Genomic DNA, 27,596 nt, shown 5'->3' with positions numbered 1-27,596 from the left:
TGGTGATCCATGATTCGCTAAAGAACTTCAAACTTCACAGAAGTTTTTATTCTCATCTTCATAGCTGCTGAAGCAATGCTGCACAGATTCCACATGTGGCAATGACGTTAATAACAGCCGAACATGCTTTCAGCCGTATACAATTCGTAGGAAACATTTTTAAGATCAGCATGCAGCTTAGAGCACAAACTTAAGCAGCACCAAAGTGTGTCATGCGTCAAGGAAAGAAGGGCCAATGAATGAGAAGAGACATGCTTTAATTACCCTTTCTTCTTCCTGCTTTGGCAGCATTTGTACAGGCAGGTGCCACATGCTACAATTCCAGCAACTGCAAGAAATTAGGAAACAAATACCATGTGACTCTGAACATGGATTACCAAGATTCAAATCTATCAGAAAAAAGCACTGTAGGTTCTAGTTCAGAGGTCAGAAAAGGTGACTCTACTGAAGCACTGACACATTTAAATTTAATCCAAACTAGTCATTACCTAAATCACTCGCAGTCCACGGGAAGTCAGAGAAGCCATGCTTAGTCCAGAGAATGATTAAAAGTATATTTGAGAAGTAAACTAGTCATGCTAAGCATCTTGAGGAAACATGTCTCAAGGCTTCTTACTAAATGGCTACATAGAATACAAAGGGATGGCAGATTACCAACTCCAGGTCGGAAATCCTTAAAAGGTTGGTTTACTTAAACTATAAAAAGCATAGGAACTGAAGAAACGGTTCAGACACATAAGTAGAGTGGGCCTTTAGCCTCGTGGGGAATGCATCTGAGTCCCACGTCCCAATGTCCTGGCTCTTGACTCTCAGGCAGTGTGCTGGCTCAAGTCCCTGGTTTCCTGTCCCTCCCGTGGGAGACCAGATTCAGTTTCTGGCTCTTGGCTTCAACCTGGCACAGTCGTGGCCAGTGAAAGCATCTAGGGACTGAATCAGCAGAAGGACATCTCTCTCTGTCTCTCTCAATATATACAAAATGATTGTTAGAAATTCCAGCTTTTGGGCCCGGCGGCGTGACCTTGAACGCGCCAGGATCCCATATGGGCGCCAGTTCTAATCCCGGCAGCTCCACTTCCCATCCAGCTCCCTGCTTGTGGCCTGGGAAAGCAGTTGAGGATGGCCCAAAGCCTTGGGACCCTGCACCCATGTGCGAGACCTGGAGGAGGTTCCTGGTTCCTGGCTTTGGATCTGCACAGCACCAGCCGTTGCGGCTCACTTGGGGAGTGAATCATCGGACGGAAGATCTTCCTCTCTGTTTCTCCTCCTCTCTGTATATCTGCCTTTCCAATAAAAATAAATAAATCTTTAAAAAAAAGAAATTCCAATTCTTTACAGTAGCATTCTGATTTAAATGATTCAAATATTGGGATACTCACTTGCAGTAACAACAATCAGGGCAATGAGCCATGCATCTATAAGAAGCAATAGAAAAATGGAAGATAATGAGCGTATAAGGATCTCCAGACAGCAGCTGCATCTTCATATACATTAGGTCCCCTAAGCCCCACAGCAAAGGAAAGGTCATCTAGTGTTAGCACAACGACTGACGGCTGGTGTGGCTGAGTCATTCTGATCACAGAGTCCTCCTACAACTTCTGGGTTTAGGACCCAGTTTGTGAAATTCTTCATAGGAATCTCTTTCTTTACTATTTTCTTCTGTAGCTTCCTCCTCAATTTACATAATAAAGGTTTTTAGAATTCACTACAGAAAAGTAATGAAAAATATCCCAAAAGTGGATCTGTAGAATAAGTCATAAACTTGTAATGCTCATTCACACAGGTACTACGTGCAGGGTCTTTATAAATAATAAATACTTCATCCCTCTGCACCTCCACCTCCATAAAATGTAGACCTCAGTGTCAAGGAGATTTCCTCTAGAAATGTAAATAAAGCACTAGGATACATGGACAAAAATTATGCAGAGAAACATCACCATACATTGTGGACTACTCCGAAAACACTAAATCATCCTACAAAAGCCTAAACCTTAGAGTGCTACTGTCTGCAGTGCCTTTGCTTCTAAATTGTCATTATTTTTATATTTGGCTGTTGTAAGTCAAAGCATGAAGTATTGCATTTAATCCTGCCCCTTTCATCTCACAGTTATCCAGTGTTTAACAGCTTAAGACAGCACTGGCCAGAGTTGGAAGATAAAGCATCCAAGTTGATAACCCCAACACTGGATGACTCAGCTTGGCATTTTTTTTTTTTTTTTGGCCTATCATGGCACCAAAGTGAATCACATTTGGTATTAACTGCACTTCAAATTTTGAATTTTGATCTTTTCCTGGTCTAGTAACACGTGGCATGATATTATGTCAAGCTGGGCGTAGAGCAAGCTACAGCTCCCAGCCAGCACGTGGTACTATGCAACTAAGTTAGAATGCTGAGTGGGTCAGGTATAGTCGGTGCACTCTCGACTTCTTGTTCAACAGAAGCAACCCCATTGTGTTGAGGAGCATTTGTAAAGTTATACCCTTGGTTCACAGGTTACACATTTGTGGATTCAGCACAACACTGACAGAAAACACTTTAAAAATCACTTTACCTATTTTGGACATTTGTTACTGATCCCTAAACAATACAGTGTAACAGCTGTGTATGCACTACTTATCTATACCAAATGAGATATTAATTGATATTTAAAGTATGACTATTTGCAAATATCATACTATTTTATAAGGGAATGAGGCTATACACAGATTAATTATATCTGCAGAAAGTAAACAAATCTACAGTGAATTTTATAAAACGATCAGCCATTGCTAAATCATACTAACAAATGGAAAGTAAGAGCTTCTTAATCTTTTTTTATCAAGAAAGCCTTATACTTCAGTGAGCTTTAATTTTCACAATATCCTTCATCAGTTTATTTAATGTATTGATGTATTGTATGCAGTGTATAAAACTAAGATAGGTGTGCCAAACTAGCTTTTTATAAAAAAAATAATCCAACTCATATAAAACATAAAGAAAATTAATCTACAAATTGCCATCATATACTGTCATGTAAAACTGTGTTTTATATATTTTTTACTTATATCCCCTTTCCACTGTAACTAGGAATCCTATATTGGGTCACCTGTTAAAACCACAATTTTCAATATTTTCCACACATCTTACCACCTATATTTGCAACGGGATCAATACCACTAAGATAACTATGAATGTTAGTTATCACTAATAGTTTTTGACATGTTTCTTTTTTCATAGCTGATAGCTGGGTGTAATATTTCCGTATACACTCTGAGAAAGGAATGGGGAATATCTGGTCTCTGGGCCATATAAGGCCCACAAAATATTTTGGTCTGGCTTTGCCAAGGCAACTTCAGACAGGACCCACAGAATTCAACTTCAGGCAGGGCACACAGGCTGATTTGTTGGTTGATAATTTCGTATGACCATCAGCTGATATTATAAATATCCAAATGGCCCTTGGCAGAAAAAAGTTCCCCATTCCTACTCTAACATCTCATAATGCAGGAGTAATAACCAAAACCAATAACCTAGATCTTCATTAAAGAATTCACGGGGCTCAGGATATCCTAGGGGGAAAAAAAAACATGCAGTAAATACGACCACATTAATAATAAAGCAAAAGAGTAAAGCTTAAAATCCACAGGTTAATTTTGTCTTTGTATAAAATCTATTAAAATTTAATGTCTTATAAACTGAAATAATGTTTCTCACTTAAAGTGGTATCAGAAAATTTCGCAGATTTATATTTAATAGGGCCTGGCGCAGTAGCACGTGCCAGGATCTCATATGGGTGACGGTTGGTGTCGCAGCTGCTCCACTTCCCAGCTAGCTCTCTGCTTATGCCCTGGGAAAGCAGGTGAGGATGGCCCAAAGCCTTGGGACTCTGCACCTGCATGGAAGACCTGGAAGAAGCTCCAGGCTCCTGGCTTTGGATCAGCTCAGCTCTGGCCATTGCAGCCATGTGGGAAGTGAACCAGAGGATGGAAGATCTTCTTCTCTGTGTCTCCTTCTCTCTGTAGCTCTGACTTTACAGTAAAATAAGTAAATACTTTAACAATTATATTTAATGTTATTAGATAATATTCTGTGGTATAACATGCAAATTTAGTGTTTTCTCAAAATTGGTCTGAATTCAAGGTGATTTTCATTAAAATTTAAAGATAAATATTTTAGAAATTGATCTGGAATGGAAGGAAACTAATTCAACACAATAAAGAACATCAACAAAAATCTTACAGCTGACACGATACTCAGTGATAACTGACTAAAGGCCAGAACAAAGTAGGACACTCACATTTGCCAATCTGTTCAACAAAGTATTGACAGTTCTAGCCCAAATAATTAGGCAAGATAGATAAAAGGGATGCAAATTGGGAAAAAAGAAGCAAAATTACCTCTGTTCATAGATGACATGGTCTTTTATAGAGAAAACCTGAAGAATTCCATATATACACATTCAAACATCTATTAATACTAATAAATGAATTCAGCGAAGTTGCAGGATTCAAATGCAACACACAAATATGAAATATCAGGTTTTTTTTTTAAAAAAAGATGTACTTATTTTAATTGGAAAGGCGGAGTAAGAGAGAAAATACAGATCCATACAAATACAAATCCATCCACTAGTTCACTCCCTAAGTCACAATGGCCAGAGCTGAGCTGATCTAAAGCCAGAAGCCAGGAGCTTCTTCCTGTCTTCCAAATGGGTGCAGTGATCCAAGGACTCAGCCCATCCTCTGTTGCCTGCCTACACTGTAAGCAGGGAGCTGCATTGGAAGCGAAGCAGCCAGGACTAGCATTGGCACCTATATGGGATGCCAGCACCATAGGCGTGAACATGCTATGTCACTGCATTGGCCCCTCCAGTTATATTTCTGCACACCAAGAATGAATAATCCAAATAGGAAATGAGGACAGTTATTCAGCTTATAATAGTAGTTAAAAGAATAATACATGTAGGAATAAACTTTACCATAGAAGTGAACGAGTTGTACACTGAAAACTAAAGGACACTGTTTACTAAAATTAAAGAAGACCTAAATAAATAGGAAGACTTCCTGCGTTCATTGACTAGCAGATTTCATATTTTTAAGTGAGCAATACTACAAAAAAATAATCGAAAGATTAAGTGTAAACCCTATCCAAAGTTTGATCATGCTTTTTACAGAAATAGGGAAATCCACCCCCAAATTAATATGAAATCTCAAAGAAACCCCCAAAGCCAAAACAAGCCTAGAAAAGAACAGTTAATAGAGATCTCACTTCTTGATTTCGAAGCCTACTACAAAATATAATAATCAAAACAGAATGGTAGTGATACAATGATAGGCATGGAGAATAGCAGATTGGAAAACTCAGCAGTTAAACCCTACTGCATAGGGTCAAATGATTTTCAACAAGAATACCAATGGCAATCAACGTCAGAGGTCAGTCTTCCCAACAAATGTTGTTGGTAAGATTGGGTATCCACAGGCAAAAAAAAAAAAAAAAAAAAAAACCAGAAAGAAATTGGACTGCTACCACATACACAAGTTTTCATGGACCAAAGGCCTAAATATAAGAGATAAAATTCTGGAACTTAAAAACTTCCTGGCATTAGATATGGCAGTCGTTTCTTGGCTTTGACACTGCACAGGCAGCAATAACAAAAAATGGTGAAATTCATAGACATTAAAAATTTGTACTCCAAAGGCCACAAAAAAATAGTGAAAAGGCACTCACAGAATGGGAGCAAATATTTGCAAATCATAGATTTGATAAGAGATTATGTATTCCTAAAAGTCAAAATGATAATGGACCTTGCAGCCCCGTGAAATGTGAGAAATACTTTTTTTCTGCTCATCATAGGTTATCTTGTCTGTGGTATTCTCTTATAGCAGCCCGAAGAATGAAGACAGATATCTATTATTTTTTAAACGTCCAAATACAGCAAATGTTAAAGACAGAGAGACATTCATTGGAACACATACACACTTTCAGTGAGAATGTGAAATGATGAAGTTGCTGTGGAAGATGATGTGCCAATTCTTCCCCAAAATTAGATTGCTGTGCTCCAGCAATTCTACTCCTAGAATCCAAAAGACAACCTTTTATGATACGTGTGCTCTCAATAAAAGCACTACACACAAGAATCACAAACTGAAAACAAACCAACTCACGTATCAAGCAACAGATGAATAGATAAACAAAATGTGATATATACATGTTAATACACTATTATTTGGCCATAAAAAAGGAATAGGGTTTTCATTGCGTATTACAAGAGAAATGAACCAATATTATGCTCAGTGAACTAAGCCAGGCATAAAAAGCCAAAATGTGGTATGTATTCTATGTATTTAAAGTCTCTAGAATGGGAAAATTCATAGAGAAAAAAATAGATTAGTAGTTTCTAGATACTAAAGAGAGAGAGAAATGAAAAATTCTTGCTTCTAGAGTGCTGTTTCAGTTTGGTGTGATGAAAAAAATTCTGGAGGTGGGTAATAGTGGTGGCTGCACACAATTCCAGTGGCCCTGACGCCATTGAACTGCACTTTTAAAACAAGTAAAATGGTTAAAAAATATATGTGATTGGAAAAATTAACATAAGACTAGCTTGGAGATTTTTTTTAAAAAATGGAAGTATTTTTGCCAGATAGTATGACATGCAGAACTCCAACAGGAAGAAAAAGGAAAGGAGAGGCTTGAAGTCCCAGTGATGTGGACCCAGTGATGTGCAAGTTAAGCCACCTGCATCCCATATCAGCATGCCAATTTGAATCCTAGCTGCTCTACTTCCAACCTAGCTCCCTGCTAATGCACCTCAGGAGGCAGCGGAATGATGGCCCAAGTGCTCAGGACCCTGCCCCCATGTGGGATCAATCTTCCTGATCTTGGCATGGGTCTGGTGCAGATCTGGCTACTGCTGTTGCTCATGGGGAGCAAACAAGCAAATGAAAGATTCTATCTCTCTCACTCCTTGTCACTCTGCCTTTCAGATAAATGGATGAATGAATGAGTCTTCTGGCACAGGAATCGACAGTTCACACAAGGAAGGGAAGCTTCAATGTGTGATGATGAGTAGCAATTCAGACTCTGGAGAAAGAAAATGATGCTCTTAACTGTTGGATGAGGTGGGTGTGGTGGGGGGAAACCATCCCATTCTATACACCGTAATGAATTTCAAATGTATCAATAATTTCTAATGCAAAAGAATGAAGTCAGAGCACATGGCTGAGATTTTTTACCCAATTCTAGCATGGAGAAGAAATGAAGCTTTCATAAGAAAGACACAAAAACTGAGTCATTAGGACAAAGGCTGGTACATCCACCTGCCTGTTAGCATGAAATTTCTGAACACATCAATGACTACCTAGATGAAGATAGCTACATAAAATAGGGTATGTATTCAAGTCCCAATTACAAAAGCCTGGGAATCTAAATAGAACCCTAATCCAAGACACAAAGTAGAAAATGTACAAATTATAGATAATATAATTTTTGTTTAAGAAGATGGAAAAAATGCCAAATTACATGTGTAATCACTCACAAGACATGTTTAAATACAGAACCAATGACAATGATATATTCAGAGAATAACTGGATGGAGATATAATTACTACTCTACTTTTATGATGTCTGAAATTGTACAAAAAATTCATATGCCATTCATGTTGGCAAAAGTAAAACAAATAGCCATCTAATTAAAAAAAAAAAAACCTTAAAACTGACTAGTAAAAACAGAAACGAGTAAACTAAGAAAGTAAGTACTCATAAAAGGATTTTAATGTTCTCAAAAATGATCAACAAACTGATTTTCAAAATCTAATAGAAAATTGGCCAAAGGCCATAAATACAGATGCCAAAAACGTTCAGCCTTACTGAGAGTTAAAGCAATCCAAGACATCATTTTTAATACATCTCCTACGAAGCTGTTAACAATATCAGCAGGATACCTGACCTGGATAATTATAAACTGGAGGCTTGGTGGGATGAGTAGGCCTAGGACCTAGAAAGACAGATACGGTTGTATCAGTTCGTCAACCTTATCAATATATTATTATGTATTTAAATTTGACCATTGGTTTGCAGAAAGATTATCAAAATGAAAAACACACATCTTTGAATGCTGCAATTCTTTTGGGAAGTTAACTTATATGTATATTTGCACAAGTGTGGATGCATATATGCACAAAAATATTCAATATAGCATTGCAGTTACCCAGTCACAAAATCATAAAAGTCATGTGTTTGAGGTAAACACATATTTTTAAAACAAACAAAAAATCCTAGTGGCATCATACTGCATAATTTGCAAGTAACTTTTTCCGCTTGGTATTTTTTTGGACCTCTTTTCATATTCACACACTGATGCATGTTACCACCATTACAAATTGTTATGGACAGATTTGACACAATCTTTTGCTAATAATGATAAAAAGTGATTGACAATTCTGTTCAAATTTTTTTTGTTTGAGCTTTAAAAACATTCCTATAGTTTCTCTTCTTTATAAAGGTTTTCTAATTTAATTCTCTCAAATCCACACAGGTAAATCAGTGTTTTACAAATTCTTTATGAAATGCTTATCACCAACTCTTTGGAAAGAGAGTTTCAACAAACTTAGTATACTACATGCCCATTCGGCACATGTGAGTAAACACACATGATTCAATGGATATAGACTTCTAATGCTATCTTAGTTCTGTTTGTGTATCAGTCCACTAAAAAATTATCACTTCCCTTCCCTAAACCATTCAGCCTCAATTAAGTTACTCAAATAGGTTACTAAGTACCAAGTTCTACAGAATTATAAAAAGATATTCTAATTACCATATTACATGTGCAATTCACCCTTCAACTTTTACATTATTAGAAACAGAAATTGTGAACGTACACCGAATCTTCAAAAAAATGAATGGAAAATGTGTATCATGAAAAAACTACCCATGGACTTCCAGCTTTTTAGCACCAAAATCTTTGAATTTCATTTTCCACAACCTTTTCAAAGTCTCTTCCTGGGAACAAATTAGGATCCAGGACTTAGGAATTGTTTGACATCAAGATCCTGCTAAAACCAAAGGAGAACTAAAGCCCACAGAAATGATGTTAGCTGAGTAAAGCAGCGCTCAACTAGGAACCTGTGTGCAGCCTGCCCTGGCTAAGCCTCTTTCCGCTGCTCCTTTTGTGTCTGCTGCTGCAACCAGTGTGGAGCCAGAGACACAGCGCCAAAGCCAGGAAGATGATTTCTTACACCATTTTGAAATAATCTCTCGAGCCTGAAGCCCATCAGGTGATGAGTAATATCTGCAAGAAATTCTCCTTCCTTTTCCACAAATAAGCACTATTCCTTCAAATATAGCTGCCCAGTGTGTGTGGGGGGGGGAATAAATTATATGAGGGGGAGAAAAAGGCAAGGAAGAGGTAGAAAGCCAGTCTTGTTCAGGAGAAAGCTATTTTCTACCGCATAAAGGAAACTGTGCTGGTTACATTCCAGGAAGCGGAACATGGCTCTTCCTGGGAGGATCACCCGGGGAAAGTGTTAGCAGATCACACCTCTCCCCAGCCCTCCCCCGCAAAAAGAGTAAAATAGCAAAGCTGAGGATGCAGCAAACACATATTAACAGAGACAAGTCATGGATCCTCTTTTATCAATGTTGACTCAGTAGGGACAAGCATAATATAAGCTACTTGTCAGAGTTTCCTCCCTACCCAGCAGTGTGCTAAATGCTTTAAATATGTCCCACTTACCTTCTTATCAGCAGTAACAAAGATACCATGTACTTTATGTGAGTAAACACATTTAAAATTTATATAACTTTCCCATGTTCCTGTTTCCCAAGTTTCTTTTTCATCTCTGTGGACAATGGCACATAAAATTTTAGATCCCATGTATAGTAACTAAAATAGCTGTAAAAATATGCTTCCTCCTTTCATTCCTAAAGCATGAGATGAGTGGACAGTGCCATTAATTTATGGTATATTTGAAAAAAAATCTCCAGGAATGAGAAGGAAAAATACTCCCAGGAATGATTAAATCTCAGACAGTAGAATGTGCAAGTTTCATACTGGGAGTTGTCACTACGGGAAAAGAAAGCAATGTCGACTGGATTAAATACCTGGGAGTTATTGTTGGGATTTCCAACAGGAATTTTGAAAGAGGCTTGAAAACTGTAAGCAGAAATGAATAACCTGAGATAGTGGAAAGTGGAGGTTTTATAGTGGGAGTGGTCACCACTAGAAAAGAAGATAATAAGGACTGGATCAACCACTTGGGAATTAATGCTCACATTTCACTCCAATGAACTACACCTTGCATTCTTGACTTATGCAGATGAAAATGTTCATGCTTCAGTTTATTCTGCAAATGTTTTATAATCCATCTTTTTTAGAGATAGAAAGTATTCAACCAAACACATGAAACACACAAGGAGGAAAAACATACAAAATCACAACAGCGGAATTCTCTATAAAATTTAGGTCATACATCTAGCATAAAAATGAGTACAAGTCAGAGGTAAGTGCTATAACTTTTTTTTTCAATTATTCTGTGAAAGGTTATATTTAATGCCAAATACATAAACTCAAAGACAAAAATGAACACACCCCCACAACTTTGTACCTTTTACACATGTTGGAACTGGGGGCTCCCACGTGCTATTACTGTTACAGGTCACGGTCTCACTCCCCTGAAGATGATAGCCCACGTTGCATTCAAACATAATCATTGCTTGGTAGTAATATTTCTTTCTAAATCCTGTTACCTGTCTTCCATTTTTGAGTTCTGGAAATGGACACCTGACCACTGAAAAATCAAGAAACCACAGAATAAATAGGAATACGTTTTTACAATGGTCTCACCCACTTTCCTTGACACTTCCTACCCTGATCAACTATGTAAACATCATCAAAAAGAAAAAAATGAAAGAGAAAAAAAAAAAACACTTTTAAAACATAGGGCCAGAGGAAAAAAAAACACAAAGCAATTATTTGTAGTAGGAAGAAAGAGACAAGGCATGGGATTCAAGACGTTTAAAAAAAAAAAAAAAGGAACCTTTATGTTAAAATTGTTGGGGTTTTGGTTGGGATCAGAGTTGTGGCACAGCGGATAAAGCTGTTGCCTGAGACCAGTCTCTTCTTCCCATCCTGTTCCCTGCTAGTGGCCTGAGAAAAATACCACAAGATGTCCTAAGTGTGTGGGCCTCTGCCACCCATGTGGGAAGCCTGGAAGAAGCTCCTGGCTCCTAACTTCAGCCTGGCCCATTCCCAGCCATTGTAGTCTTTTGGGGAGTGAACCAGTGGATGAACGATCTCTGTCTCCCTCTCTCGCTGACTCTGACTTAAAAAAAAATTCAATGTAAAACATTGAATTACAGATAAAAAGAGAAATCTAATAATTCTTTTACACACACACACACACATCCTAGAATGCCATTATAATTTATTGGTCTTCCTCTTTTCTGTTGCTGACAAGGTTTAAGACCTGACTATAAATTTGCCATAAGTTCCAAAGCAAATTTGTTTTCAAGGTCATGTTATTAATAACAGTGTGCTGCTTTTTGAAAAGGTAGGAAAGAGCTTTCTGATAACGTAATAATTTAGCTCATTTTTTTAAAAAAAAATGAATCATGTAAGGATATGCCAAAAGAAGGAAAAGAAATGTTCCAGGTAAAAACATCACATGCAAGCTGTGACATTCAAAGAATACAACAAACCAGTGCACAAGCATACAGGCCTGAAACACAAATTAAAACCAATGCTTGGCTTTCAAAGCAATGTGTGCCGATATTTCCCATTTTGCTCTCATTGCTTAAGAAGCAAAATGTGGCTCTGACCTACTAGATTACTTGCAAGATCTCAATAACAGACTTAATGAAATTCAGGAAACAGAACAAAAAAGGTTGTGCTGGACACAGTTGGAACAAGAGAATACTCCATGAGATTAAATCTGAGCAATAGGAAAGGGACTGTATACAGTACAGCCTGCTAAGCCAGGCTAGTGCCCTACATTGTTGATATATATATTTTTTCCTGTAGATCTGCGTTTCCATCTGGTATCATCTCCTTCCAGTCTGAAGAACTTCTTCCAGCAATTCTTGTAGCACAGTTTGATTAGTGCTTAGCTTTTGTTTTTCTGAAAATGTGTTCAGTTATTTCACTTTTGGTTTTGAGAAATTCTGCCTTGATATAGAAGTCTGAGTGTAAATGTTTTCTCTTTTAGTACCTTAAGACACATGCTTGTATTCTAACTGCAATAGGCATTTCTATGATTTATTTGAAAGGCAGAGAGAGAGACAGAGAATCTTTTATCTGCTGTTTGACTCCCCAAGCAGCCTCAACAGCCAAACTCTGGGCCAGGCCAAAGCCAGGTGCCAGGAACTCCACCAGGTCTCCTACATGTGTGCAGGGGTTCAAATACTTGTGCCATCTTCTGCTGCTTTTCCAGGAACATTAGCAGGGAGCTGGATCAGAAGTGGAGCACCCAGGACTCCCATAAGGGTTGCTAGAACTGTAAAGTTGCAGCTAAACTCTCTGGACCACAACTCAGAGAGAACTCAGTTGTTATTCTAACTTGGCCCCACCTTCTCAAATGTAGTGTGGTTTATTGGTGTGGTTTTCATCCCTCTTACTGATTGTTTTTTCTCCTATTTTTGGTTTTCAATAACTCAAATATCCATACCCCTTCAAAAAACTTGATACTGCAGTTATCTGTATGTTTGTTAATGCTCTATCATATATCTGTATGGCTCGCATTTTAAAACTTTCTTCTTACATCATCTTGGATGTCCACTGCCCTGTCTGAAGCCAGAAATGTCTTGTTGTTGTGGTGGTGGTGGTGACATCAATTTGCACCTGATTTTTTTTTAATTAGGACCATTGGATGTCGTTGACAAACAGTACAGCTCACTCTGAAGTGCACAGTGGTATGGGTTTCCACAAATGCAAATAATCATCACACAACTAACACCAAATAAACATACAGAAAAGTTTCATCACTTCAAAATATCTCCCTGCCTCTTCGTGACTTTACTTTTCTGCTCCAGCACGGCAACAAGCCAAGCATGGTTCTCTGCCTCTCTAGCTTTCTCTTCCCAGAAAGTCACAGAACTGGAGTTATAGCCTTCTAAGAGTGGCTTATTTCATTCAGCACGATGCTTTAGTTTCCTTCGTGTTGATGCCTGAGTCAGGCATCACTCCTTTTTATTGTTGAGTCTTATTCCGTCACTTGCGTGGACACAGGTTGGTTATTCACGCACCAGCTGAAGGACTAGTGGGTTTCCCTTTTGGGTTGATGATGAGTAACACTACAGTGGACACCTGTAACCAGACTTCTCTGTGCACACTTGATTTCAGTTCATGTGAATTGCTTAGCTGTAAGTCTCTGTTTAACTTGATGAGAAATCGCCGTAAGTATTCCAAAGTAGTCATTCCACTTCGAAGTCCTTCCAGCAACTTTTTGAGAGTTCCATTTCCTTGCCAGCACTAGATATTGTCACTTGTGTATGCATTTAACTTCTAATAGGCATTTAGTAGTATTTCACTGTAAACAAACCATTTTATTTCTTCCTTTATCGATTACTTTCTTCTGCTTATTGTACTGGGTACAACTCCTCCCAAGACTATGTGAATAGAGTGGTGAGAGTAACCATCTTCACTTGGTCTATCTTTAATCTGTTTCTTTTTAAAAAGTTTGTTTGTGTGAATGAGAGCGAGAGAGAATATCTTCCATATCCACTGGTTCACTCCCCAGATGCTCACAACAGCTGGGGCTGGGCCAGGCTGAAGCCCATAAACTCAAACTCCACCTGGGTTTCCCATGTGGCTGTCAGAAACCTAAATCCTTGAGCCACCTCTGCTGCCCTTCCCAGATGTGTTAGCAGGAAGCTAGATTGGAAGTAGAGAAGCCAACACTCAAACCAGGCATTACCATATGGGCTACAGGCATCATAGGTCATAGCTTAACCCATGGCATCACAATACCCATTCATGTTTTTTTTTAATTGGAAAAAATGAGTCTTTTAACCAGTAGTTACGTTGCTATGTTTTGCAGATTCCTTTGATCAGGTTGAGATAGTTTCCTTGTATTCCTGGATCTCTGACTTTTATTATAAAAAGATGCTAAAGTATGTCAAAACATTTTTTTTTGCATCTAGAAAGATGACCATATGATATAAAATAATCTCTTGATATGGCAAATATACTCATTTATTTTTGCTTTTGACTAAACTTGCACTCATGAGATAAATCCTACTTAGTTGTGACATACTTTTTACACAAACCAGATTTTATTTTATGTTGTGTGTGTGTGTGTGTGTGTGTGTGTGTGAGGATTTTTGGTTTTATGTCCTCCAAAGATATTATTCCTAATCTCCTTGTAAAGTTTTTATCTGGTTTTGGTATCAGGGCAATGTTCTCCTGATAAGTGGGTTGCACCTTCTGGAAAACACTGTGTAGAATTGTGTAATGTATTCATTATGTCTTTGGTAGATTTTCACAGTGATGCTATTTGGACCAACAGATCTTTCTGTATTTGTTTGATGGAGCACTATTTAGGTTATCTATATCTTTGACTGAGTTTACATATTTTGGTATCTTATAAGAAAATTGCCAATTTGCTTTTAAAAAAATTATTATACACACATGCATGCATGTGATTTTTCCATCTGCTGGTTTACGTCTCAAATGTCTGTGATGGCCAGAGTTGGACCAGGTCTGAAGCCAAGAGCCCCAAACTGAATCTTGGTCTCAGGTGCGGAAGGAACCTGACTGAACCATCCCCACTGCTTCCCAATATGCACAATAGCAGGAAGTGGTGATTGGGAGCAGAGCTATGACATGAATCCAGGTATTCTGACATGGGATGCAGGGGTCCCAGGTGGTATCTATCTGACCCTACTCCAAATTTTAATTCTCGACATGTAAGTACGTATTTACTGTCAGATTAATAGACATGAAAATGTTTGTAATTTTCCCCTACATTCTTTAAATATCTGCTGGATATTGTGTGGTATTCTCTTATTCATTGTTGACATTAGTAATTTGTCTTTTTTTGACAATATGTCAGCCTATTTATTTTTATCAATTTTCCCTAGGAAGCAACCATCAGTTTTACTAATTTTATCTACTCTTTTTTGGCTTCATTGATTTTGTTTCTGTTTTTTTTACTATTTCTATTCATTTGTTTGAGTTTGATTTGATCTTTTTTTCAGTCTCTTAAGGTAGAAGCTTAGATTACTAGTTTGAGACTCCTTTTCCCCCTCCAATCTAAGTATTTCATAGTATAAATTTCCCACTAAGAAATGCTTTGATTGTATTCCAAATTCTGACAGTTTGATATGTTGTGATTTTATTTTCGTTGAACTCAAATTGCAATTCAAAATTCCTATTTTCCTCCTGTTTTTTTTAATCTACAAATTATTTGGAGGTATCTTGCAGAAATTTCAAGTATTTGGAGGGTATGTTTTCTATTGATTTCCACATTCATTCCATTGGGATTAGATACACACAAAGAGATGCCAGGAATACAATGAGGTGAGAGATGAGGCTCTCTATACTAGAAATATTCTTTGGTTTATATTAAATGAAAAGTTATTTCTACATTAGGGGGAAGCATATAGCCTTAGACAAAATATTTACAAAATGTCTATATTGACAGGTCACAAATGAAGGTGAAATAAATTGAAAGATTACCTCTACATTCAGGAGCACCACTACTCCATACTCCATTGGCGACACAATAAAGTGATTTTTCCCCGACAAGTGAAAATTCATCTTCTTTGTGTGATGGATCACAGCTATAAGTTACTGATTCTGAGTACTCAAATATCTCAACATCACTAAAAGTGTGTTTTCCATTTTTTATTTTTGGAGGTGGTGAACACAAAATCTCTTAAAAGAGAAAAACAGGAATGTGAAGGCCGAAAGGAAGGCAAAAAAAAAATTAAAATCTTATTATTAATGTACTATGAAAGCATCTTTCAAATAAATTATCAATATAGGATTTCTCTAGCTAGTTAGGAATCCAGTAACTATTTCTAAGAGAGTTTTTATGAAAAAAAGTCTTATGCTAAATTCAAAGTATTCACATAGAAATGAACTTTCAGAACAAGGCTTATTTTATTAAGCGGCAGAACATCTATATTTATTTGCAAGGCCATGCTGAGTTTTATTTTAGTGACAGTAAGAAATGCTGGCAATCCGTTTGTGATTGAGAAATGCTTTACAGATATAACCCACATACAGCAAAGCTCTTTAGGGTCCTGTTCATGTAAAAAATCATAAATGAGCCCCAAGGCCAGATCGTTTGAGAACTATTGGTCCAATGCAAATATAATTTACTTACTTTCACATCGTGGGACACCATGGCTCCAGTGTGTTGTTGATCCTTTAAGTAGACAGGTTACAAATTTTCTACCAACTAGATAATAGCTAAATAAAAAGCAAAAGTTACTTTTTTCTTTAGCCACTAATAAAAGACACATAATAAGGAAAGGGGTTTTCTATACTGCCTAGTTAAAGGGAAAGGTTTTTTTCAACAATATGTAATGAAAATGCTAAATAAATTAATTAGTGTTTAATTCAAAGATGAGTCTCCTTGCTGAGAGTGAAGATGTTTAAATAGATCTGTTGTGCCTGCCAGTCTGGCTGCTCTGCCACCAAAGGACAGGTTAACATGTCTGCCTTTGCGCACATACTCTGCTTAATAAGGACAGGGACTGGATGGAGGGATGAGGCCCTGGAGCTGGGCTGCCAGGAGTCCAAGCCTGGTCCCAGTCCTGACCTGCTACTGCAGCTTGGACAAAAAATTTCAAGCTTGTCTTGCCCTTTCCCTCTCTCCCTCATTAAAAAGGGGATGCCAGCACCTACCATGGAAGCATGAGGTGAGCTGGGCATAGCACATTCCAGGAGCCTGGTCTGTGTGAGTTCTTAGCAATAACATTCATATCAGAATCCCATCCTGGGAACAGCTCAGCAGCGCTCCCACTCAATGATGCTTTATGTGCTTGAGAATCCAACTGCTGGGCTCTCACTGTCACTGTCATGTATTATTCTCCTTTGGTGGAGAATATTCTCCAAATATTCTTGCTGTTTTGCTTGGGTAGCTCTCCTTATACAGTATGTTTCTCAAGAGGGCTGCCACTTTATGAGTGGATGCATGTCTTAAACTTTGGGTTTCCTTAAGTTTCAAGCAAGCCCTCTGTAACCATTAGCAGAATGTTCAATATTTTTACTTGATCAAGTTAAAAAAGCAGAACGTGAACCTGCTTGTACATTGTCAAAGTGACATTTCTCCCAAGGCTCACGCATTTACTGTTTTGTGTGAGTTCTATCTGTTCCTTAAATGTAAATGTTTCATCACATTCTTAAAGCTCACAACAGGATTATTATTAGATAGAGCAAGAATCATTCAAGTTTCCTGTCCTTCAATTTCAATTTCTTTCTACTTGTTACACATCCTTCTTACTTCCATAAAATGTCTAGGAGTTATTTGGCAAGAAGCAAGTTTACACGAACACTTACAAACAGGAGCAAAACCGAAAGGGAGTTAGCAACAATCACCTTACCTCGAAGAAGCAACTTACTTACCCCTCGTCACATTCAAAGTGAACCTGGTGACCCCACGCTAGAGTTCCATTTACAATATGTTCCCTACAATGTGGGATAATAGGTAGCTGGGCGCATTTTATTTCTAAAAGAAAATAATTTAAAAATAGTTTTAAAAATCCATTTTCAAATAGTTGAGTCAAAATCAAAAGTCTACATTGCTCTTCCAAATTTGTAAGCATGCTTTTTAAAAAAGAGTATTTAAATACTGTATTACAAGGACTCCACATTTACTCAGGCAAACCAATTGCCAAGAAAATCACTCCCTGGAGATTTCTTAAAATCCCCTCTATCCCCCAATACATTTTCACCTGACACCCCATTTCCCAAGAGAAAGTCATCATTACAATAGTGAAATACCCTGAAATGCAAAAGTCTCTAGAGCAAACCAACCAACCAAAAAAACCAAGTTTTATTTACTTACTTTCACAAGCCCAGTCAGTGATAGGAAGCCATGAGTTATTCTGTTCACAGTAAGTAGATGTGGTGAACAAATATACATATTCCCATCCTACTTTACACCTATAATTCGCATATTCCCCAGGCTTATAAAATGGTTTTGGTTTACCAATGAGCTCCATAGCCTCAAATGTTGGTGGTGGACCACAGGCATCTAAGAACAAGGGAATAACAAATAGGAAGAGAGATGAAATATTGATACCATTTTCAGCTCCCAGAAACTCTATTTTGTCAACAGGGAACGCAGAAAATATGGATATTATATGTCTTTGACTAGCTTTTCAATGAGTACTTTGTATATTTGCCCAAGTTAGTAGCAAAAGAACGTGCCTTGTAAGTAACCTCTTCTAAGTTTGTCGTACTCACTTTTGATTTGGAAATGAACTGAGCTTTTATCCAGCATCAATAGTTTTGATCTTAAAATATATTATATCAGCAGGTATGTATCTTTCTCTCCTTTTTTTCCAAGTTCATTTCAAAACTGACGTCTAAGAGAACTTCTTTTTTAAAAATTCTATTTTTGATTATTTTTACATAGTTGATTGGGGTGCAAAGGGTCAAGGGCTAGAGGAAGGTGGGTGAGACCATTATGTCCACATTCTCTTTTTTCCCTTCTTGTATCTGGGGGATAGGGGGAGATAAAGGGAGAAGCCAAACCCAGTTTCCCAAATGCCTCCATACCCTGGGATGGGGACAGCCACCTAGTGCCATCCCAGGGACCCCAATTTGGGGCATGCTCTGGGGGTCCAGCTCAAGAGGTTTTGATAGATCAGTAGTTCTGAATTGCTCCCGATCTTGCCACTCCAAGCACGATGAAATCTTTCCAGAATCTGCTGGTTGACATAGTCCACCTTTTGAGTCTCCATTTGCTCAGATACTCAGTGCCAATACTTGGCTGGGGTAGTTGATCAATTTGTTCTGCTCTCTGTCGTGGTACCAGGTGTCCTACTGCCATATTCTCCAAGTGCAACTAGATATGCTGTCCACTTCTCCAACTATGCCACTGAATAGGCCCAGCTCTGACACATGCACTCCACAGTCAGATCATGGAACCTGTGATTCTCTCCATGGTTGGAGCTCTGAGTCCAGCAATTCAGCTGGTGGGTCCCCAAAGAAACATCATCTGAGGAGATCCTAGATGTGATTCTTGTATGTGCTTGCCAATACAGGGTCCAGCACAGTGGGTGCCCAAATCAGCCTATATACATGCTGCAAGTACAGTGGAGTCCCTCCTGAGTCATTCCTCACATACACATATGGTGGCCTTATCCATGGATGTCCCTAGGCAGTAATTCCTCACCCCCAAGTCCCAAGAGCTCATCGCTGGGTGGCCAGCAGGCTTTGCCCAGCACAGTTGGTGCCTTGGACACCTGAGCCAAGATGGTGCCAGCCACATTTAAGCAGCTGGCGCTATGACATTCCTGGCTTGGAGGCTAGACTGTGCTCCCTCCCACCAGCTGAAAGCAGCTGGTGGGATGGCAGATTGCGTTCACAGGCCCAGCCCCTGAGAACATGTACAGTACATACTGAGGCCACTCTTGAAGTATGTACGGTACATACTTCAAGCCTCTTGTTTGCTCTGAAATACACACCTAGGACATTTCTAATCAGAGATGCCATTGTATTATACTATAGGTTGTCTCAGGCTCTTAGGAAAGTGATTTTATTCTCTATACCAGAACCACTGAATCATTTACCTTCTTACCATTTACATCAGCTTGCCAAAATTAATTATTTGCCATGAGTACACATCCACACTGCCCAGACTGTATCATCAGAAGTGGTCTATTACCTACCAAGTATTCAAGCAGGAATCACAATGGGATGTGACCCTTTTACTCCTGTCCTGTTGGCTACACAGCTGATCTTTCTAAAAAAAGATGTATTTATTTTTTGCTTGCAAGTTGCATTCACAGGGAAGAAGAGAGATAGAGATCTTCATCCATTGGTTCACTCCCCAAATGGCCACAATAGCAAAACCTGGGCCAGTCCAGGGAAGGACTTGGAGCTCCTTCTACGTGTCCCACATGGGTCCAGGGGGCCAAGGCCCTGGGTCATCCTCTGCTGCTTTCCCAGGCCTTAATCAGGGAGGTAGATCAGAAATGGAGCAGCCAGGACACACAAATCAGTGCCCATATGGGATTCTGGCACTGCAGGTGGAGGATTAGTTGGCTAAGCCACCCTGGTGTCCCCTACACAACCTATTTTTAACCTTACTTTGCTTCTTCAAAACTCAGACCCTGATAAATACAGCTGTATTCCTCACTTCTCATTCATTTCTTGGGCCATGAAAATAGCTTCAACAGCTGTTTTAGAAGTTACCAAATGAGCCCTCTCTGTGTTAAATTCACCAACAGTCTCTTCCTCCTGCCAACATCCAGGGCTGCTGCTCATTCACTGTTCTCTCCCTGTAGTTTCCAGAAGCTCTTACCACCTGGATTTGGGCTGTTCTCTGGTGACATCTCCTTTTCTGCTTCATGGGATAACAGGATGTCCTGAATGGATCTGATCAAAATTCTTCTTGTAGGTTTCCCTTTGTTGTGGGCTTAGGTATCTCAATTTTTATTTCCAAATTCTTGCCCCCACAGGAACAAGAATTCGAGTCACAGGCAAAAATATAATGCAAAGTGAAAGTAGGATTTATGCAAAAGATAAAGACGGTGCATGTACATTCACACATAACTGGGTGCTGCCCCACACAGAAACACCTGGGATGAGTGGATCAGAGAGTCATCCATGAAGGGAGAGAAGCGGAGGAGCCCAGAGAAGAACACGCATGCATGGTCCAGAAGCCAAGAGCAAGGAAGGACATTTTCACCTCTTTTATGAGACAGGATGGTGTCCTAATTGAATCTATAAATGTGGTGATTAGCATGCATGAGGCTTTCTGGGAATCTCATGGCACCTCTAATGGAGTTTAAGTTTCATGTGGCTATCATGGCCTCTCCCCCTTTCTGTTTCTGGGTGAGGCACAGATGCATGATGGGAAAGTAATGTGCTGGATTGGCAGGTAAGGGGATGGAGTTGTAATGCAAGGGAGGCAGAAATTGTGAAAAAAAAATTTCCAGTCATATTTATTCCTACTTAACTCCCTGTCTACTTACTTGATGTTACCTATGTGAGCTTAAATGAGCACATGTTTCTGGCGTAAACAACCATCTGCCTTCCAAATCTCTCCATCTCCTGACAAAGCCACACTGTGGAATGTGTCACACCATTTCCAATAACACATTGTGGTCACATTCATACACACTTGTAACGGAGTCCCATGCCTAGTACTAGGTAGAATTTACCAGGACCCAGTACTTCTTCCTTAGTCTGCAGTTCCTCTGTGACTCAAGGGAACTGATGCATTGCTCCTGCAGTTAAATTAGTTAATACCTCAGTACCAACCCTCCATTCTGAAATCTCTCACGAAAACTCACAGGCAGAACTCACCATTTCAGGCCTTAAAGTTCATTTATCTCCCCTAGAGGTGGCATCCTAGTGTTATACTTCAGTGAAATACTAGTTAAGAGATCAAGCCTCCATCAAACAAAATAATCCACAATCTACTCTTGCGACCCACACAAACTGAAGCCCACTTTTGCCATCTCAAAGGAAACATGCTGGTTTCATGGCTGACAAATCAAATAGAAGCCATGTGCCCTGTGGACCCATATGCTGATCCTGACTTATTCTATCTCCACATTAGTCATCAAAACATTGTCTTCTGTACGTGGGAAATTAAAGCAAATCCTTCAAAGGATAGGTGATATCATCATAGTCTGAATAATAATAACCGTTTATCTTAAGCAGCCTATGGCTTTTCACATTTTTCACCCTGTAGTCTCTCCCTCTCCCTTTTTGTGCCTTCTTGGCCCTGCGGCTGTCACCCTGAGCTCTGAAGCTGAGCTGTGCACCTCATGGTGCCCATGCCCATGTTGCTTCTGGTATGCGATAGGGCTAGGCAGGCAGCTTGCCTTTAGGATCTGCTGAACTGGAGGTACCTGCAAGCCACTGTGCCCTGCTCCATGTTCCCTTTCCTGGAATGCAATTTTTTCATCTGGGACCTGGAGGGAAAACACTATCAAAATATGTGGAGTCAGGACCATGTGGAATTTATAGAGGTACCACCAGGCTCCCGGGTGGCTTCCTGTCTGTAAAGGCACTCCCTTATAAAAGGAGGTGCTGCGAGGTGCTCCCTCTTCTACCAGACACCTCAGCTAGAGAAGGTGCAGGGGTGTTCTCTATTATTCCTGCCCTTACACTTCTACTCCTGGCCCTCTGCCCTTTCATGTCAGCAATGCTGTGTGGGCATTCCATGGAGATGTGTGTGCCTGTGTTCACTTTCTCACTAAATAAAATTTAGCTTATTTGGGTCAGCACTAAGAATAATTCTTGGTGCATGAACCTGGAATCAAAATTAAACGCTATTTGCTCACTCCACTTCTGCACTCTGACACCTTTCGTCTGACCTGCGGAGGCTCCTGCTCACCTCTTGAGTCCCTAGACTAAACCCTCCCATCATCTCCCCCAGGAAGCATTTCCCACGGGTCCCTGGGAAACGGTCAGCAGCTGCCTGCCCCTTGGCCTTCCCTCTTCGTGGACATCTCAGGTCATTACCACAGGCTTTTGGGCTGAACGGTTAACCTGTTTCTTAAATCAGAACGAAGTAAAACGCAGAGGAGACACACCCAATAGGAAACTGCAAGTTTTATCCCAAAGCAGCAGCCCCTTTCCAGTATGAAGAGACTGGTCCCAGTCACGTGGCCTCCCATGCACAGGACCGGCTACTCACACTCCATTGGAACCTGTGAGCTGCCCTGCAAATAAAAGGCTGATTTTGTCCATGGAGTCTCCTTGCGTAGCACAGAGATCTCATTTTCATTTCTCTAGGTTTCCTACCTAGCTTGATTGTATCTTTCAAACTTCAATGTAACCTTATCTTTCCTCCTTTTTTACTTTGTTTTTATTACTTCCCACGTCATGCTCTATTTGCTTTATTCATCTGCTTTCCTCTAGTTTTCATAATCTTCAATTTACAATTTGAAGCCTTTAGAAAAGCAATATTAGAAAGCAATAATCTTTTTTTTAACATTTTATTTTGTTTTATGGTATAGTTCCATAGGTTCTGGGGTTGCCCGTGCCCTTGCCCAAGGTCCCCCCACCCCCGCCCCACCACATTGATTTTCCCTCTAGTTTTACAATGGATGTCCTTCATGAACAGTCACAAGTCCATCGTGTTGTTGTTGAGGTGTTTTCCAACAACGTAGGCATGGTTATTGTCAGGGAGTCCATCATCTTACTTTAAAAAGCAATATTTTGTTTAAAAAAGAATTTTTAAAAAGCAATATTCTTTTTAAATAGAATCCATAGTACTTTTGTAGATTGTATTTATCTTTGAAGACTATATTTATTTGAAAGGCAGGGTTATAAAAAGAGGGAGAGATAAAAATCTTTCATTGCTGGTCCACTCTGGCTACATTGGCCAAAGCTGGGTTAGTCTGAAGAGAATCCAGGAGCTTTTTCTGGGTCTCCCACGTAGGTGCAGGAGCCCAGGCAGCTGAGCTCTCCTCTACTGCATTAGCAGGGAGTTGGACAAGAAGTGGAACAACCAGGACTTGAACCAGTGCCCTTATGGGATTCTGGGCATTGTAGGTGAGTGCTAAGCCTGCTACACCACAATATCAGCCCCAAATACTTTAAAAAAAGATTTATTTATTTTTATTAGCAAGGCAGATTTACAGAGAGAAGGAGAGACAGAGAGGAAGATCTTCTGTCTGCTGGTTCACTCCCCAAGTGGCCATATTGGCTGGAGCTGAGCTGGTCCGAAGCCAGCTTCTTCTGGGTCTCTAGCACAGGTTCAGGGTCCCAAGACTTTGGGCCATCCTCTATTGCTTTCCTAGGCCACAAGTAGGGGGGAGCTGGCTTGGAAGTAGAGCAGCCGGGACATGAACCAGCTCCTGTATGGGATCCCAGCAGATGCGAGGCAAGGACTTTAGCCATTAGGCTACTGCACCAGGCCCTCAAATAATTATTTTTAAAATTTATTTGAAAGGCAGTTACAGGCAGAGAAGGAAAACGAGAGAGAGAGAGAGAGAGAGAGAGAGAGAGAGACAGAGAGAGAGAGAGAGAGAGAGAGAGAGAGAGAGAGAGAGAGATCTTCTATCCACTGGTTCATTCCCCAGATCGTCTTAAATTGCCAGTCCTATGGTGGGCTGAAATCAGGGACCAGAGATTTTTCTGTTCATCCACACTGGTACAGGTCCCAAGTATTTGGGCCACCTTCTGTTGCTTTCTCAGGTGCATTAGGAGGGAGCTGTATCAGAAGTGGAGCAAGCCAGGTTTTGAAGTGGTGTCCACATTGGGATGCTGACATCATAGATACATTGTTAACCTGCTGCACACTGCTGGCCCAACAATAGTATTATTTTTAAAGATTATTTCTTAATTTTTATTAGAAAGATATACGGAGAGGAGGAGAGACAGAGAGGAAGATCTTCTGTCCATTTATTCACTTCTCAAGTGGCCATACTGGCTGGAGCTGAGCTGGTCTGAAAGCCAGGAGCCCAGAGCTTCTTTCGGGTCTCTCACACAGGTGCAGGGTCAAGGCTTTGGGCTGTCCTTAACTGCTTTCCCAGGCCACAGGCAAGGAGCTAGATGGAAAGTATAACAGCGGCACCCACTCACTGATTTTGGAGCGTACAAAGTGAGGTTTTTAGCCACTAGGCTACCACACTTGGCCCACAACAGTGGTTTAGTTAGTTAGTTTTAATCTTACTTGAAAGGCAGAGAAACAGAGACAGAAAAGAGTGTCTGTCCACTGGTTCACTCCCCAGATGCCTGCAACAGCTAGAGTTGGGCCAGGCCAAAGCCAGTAACCTGGAACTCAATCTGGATCTCCCACTTGGGTGGCAAGTACTCAACACCTGTGCCATCACCTGCTGTCTCCAAGTGTACATGCTAGTGGGAAGCAGGAATGGGGAGTGGAGCTAGGACTGAAACCCAGATACCGCAATGTGGGATGCAGGGACACCACATAGGTCTCCACTCTTGTGCCAAATGCAAGCCTTAAGGAAAACTGCTTAGGAAATATTTTCCTTTTGTTCTTACCATTTTCTTCCTATCACTGCTCCCCACTTTCACTATCAGCTTTTGAAATGAATTTTTGAATTATCATTGTTCTTCATAAGACTGGAGTATTGGAGTCCTGGAGAATTCTCCCATACCCAGGGGCAAGCAGGTCAGTTCTGAGCCTCAGTTGCTTCTGCCCTAACCTGCTGGCTGTGGTGCTTGCTGTTTCCTGAAGACCCACACGTTAAAGTCTTGATCCCCAGAGTCGTATGTGTTGAGACTAAGGATAGCCTTGATGTAATTATGGTGCCAGAAGTGGGGCGTGCAAAGCAATTAGATTGGAACTGGTTGTTAGGCACACCTGCGCTGGAATCGTGTCCACGTGGAGACATGCAGATGTGCAGTGCATGCGCCCTGTGTGATCTCTGCGTGACCATCATTCTGCCATTCTCTGGCCTCACTGATCTTTTCTACAGAACTTTCCCCTTGGAGGCAGGAGCAACATTTTCCTGGGTTCTACACCTGATCAAAATATCTAAATTTTTTGTAAGTAGTAATTACATAAGAGTGTTGAGGCTGAGGCAAAACAAAACAAAACAAGACAAAGGGCTTTTGGAACCACTGATGTGGCAAATATCTGCATCCTAATGGGGAGCCACAGACAAAAACATAAGTTTTTATAGGGAGCTGACAAGGTAGGGTAGTTTTGAGCTGGAATATGAAATAGCTTCAGAGAGCACAGTCCCACAAGGTCTCCCTGGGTGGGCAAGTGGAAGGGCATCCCAGTGGAGTTCAGAGGTGATTCTGCACTGAGTCAGGAGGAGAATATTCTAAGGCAGGGGAGGCAGCAAGTGCAGAGGATCCAGTGCAGCCTTCCTGGTCTGCTTGATGAGCAGAAGGCTCTCCCTGCCTCCTGTCACTGTCACTGCTGAGCACTGTGAGAGAACCATTTCCTGCAGGGTGCGCCCCTAGAGTTTATGATCTATCTATCCATCAGTATCCTGGCTTTGGTTAATGCTGGCCACTCCCTAAACTTTTAAGCCAATCTTTTTTGATTGCCTAAGGTAGGCCTGATACTGGAGTCATACCAAGGAGAAAACAAGGTCCTTGCTTGTATTCCAAAATGTTTGCAGAAAATAGAAAGAAAAGGTGGAAACTTTTGAAACCCATGCATAAGCTTTTTCACAATATTTTTCATGAACTTTGGAAGACCTCTGTTACATGTATTAGGATCCTAATTAGGACGACTTGACATACAGACACACCAAGCACATAGAAAAGCACAACAAAATATACCAAAATGATTTTTCTTTGTGAACGTTGTATTCAATGTTTTTAAACATGCATTTTAAAACTTGTTTGTTCATTCAATGAATAAATGTATTCAGTGTGTAGATTTACTTATGTGCTGTAGGGAAAAAATCCAGATTAACATTATTCATTGTTTCTTAATATACTAATTTCTGACTATATTTGGCATCAATGCGGTTTAGGAAATGCACCGAAACGAGACAAATAATGGGAAAAATTCTTTAAGTGATAGAATAGGATACTGTCTGGATTGGTTGTGAATGGGAGAGGACTCGATAATTCCATAATTGGGGGAAAAATAGCAACTATTTGTAAGCCAAGACTTATGCTGTGTGTCTGAGCAGAGACATCATGGAAAGTTCTAAAAGGGTGGCGCGCCCTTGCCACCCATCAGAACGCAGGCCACTCTGAACCTGCTCTCAACAGGTGCCCTTCTGAAGCCAGGCCAAGGGATTTTCCTATCTCCTACTCCGCTGGGCACTTACAGAGCAACGTCTGCCAGGCCCTCCCCCAACCCAGCCCAGCCCATTGGGGCACCACAAGCTCCTTGCAATCCTAAGGCCAGGCTGGCAGGGAATGCCCAGCCTCTAGGGATCACTATGCCAGTTACCTCAGGACCAAGGCACCCAGGGTAGACAGGGGAAACTCCCATTAGTTGCATAGCGCGGGGGGCGGGGGGGTGGGATAGCGGTACCTCCACTCCCCGCCTTGGCCACGCCCAGGTGCAAGCAGGCCTTCTGGTGTACCTGTTGGAGCTCAATGCTGGAAATGTTTTGCAAACTCATGCTTAGGGACACAGCTAGGCGGCCGAGACACAGACCTCGAGCTCATCAGCATGGCAAGGCTCAGACCACCAAGCACAGAGCCGCCTGGAGCACTGCACAGTCCCTACAGCCCCACCTCCTGGTCCCCGGCCGCGCCCCGCCGGGGCTTCAGCATCGCGCCCTCTCCGGGGGTCCTACCGGAGAAGGTGAACAGCAGGAACCCCACAGTCACCAGAAGCGTCCCAAGGATGCGCCACCGGTTAGGAAGGGGACTTTGGCGGCGGAAGGAAGGCTCCTTGCGCGGCGCGGAAGGCGCCGTCATTTTTCCAGACTCCAGTGAGGAAAACTGGCAGCTAACTGAGCAAGGCAGTCATTTTTGAGTCTGGGGGAGCAAACGCAACAATCCTCAAACTCACAAAGTGCCAGGGACCGCATGACAGGT

General features: G+C 40.6%; 1 protein-coding gene across 2 annotated transcripts; it reads right to left on the bottom strand.

Annotated features, from left to right (window-relative positions):
* On the bottom strand, positions 1-27,596 carry CD46 (CD46 molecule). Of its 2 annotated transcripts, none has more exons than XM_012930296.2 (11): positions 27,353-27,596; positions 17,989-18,177; positions 17,547-17,649; positions 16,303-16,388; positions 15,651-15,848; positions 10,582-10,764; positions 7,923-7,970; positions 3,508-3,546; positions 1,377-1,412; positions 265-328; positions 1-67 (listed from the first exon to the last, which is right to left on the bottom strand). In XM_012930296.2, the coding sequence occupies exons 1-11, from the start codon at positions 27,474-27,476 to the stop codon at positions 28-30; spliced, it is 1,110 nt and encodes a 369-aa protein (XP_012785750.2). In that variant the 5' UTR covers positions 27,477-27,596; the 3' UTR covers positions 1-27. The 2 variants fall into 2 exon arrangements, 1 of the variants encoding a protein (XP_012785750.2); XR_009246156.1 differs by lacking the exon at positions 1-67 and adding an exon at positions 5,953-6,050 and having other exon boundaries at positions 295-328; positions 27,353-27,595.

The sequence above is a fragment of the Ochotona princeps genome, chromosome 10, assembly GCF_030435755.1.
Source record: "Ochotona princeps isolate mOchPri1 chromosome 10, mOchPri1.hap1, whole genome shotgun sequence".
Taxonomy (NCBI): domain Eukaryota; kingdom Metazoa; phylum Chordata; class Mammalia; order Lagomorpha; family Ochotonidae; genus Ochotona; species Ochotona princeps.
The sequence above is the reverse complement of the archived record's forward strand: the minus strand, read 5'-3'. Positions and strand labels throughout refer to the sequence as shown.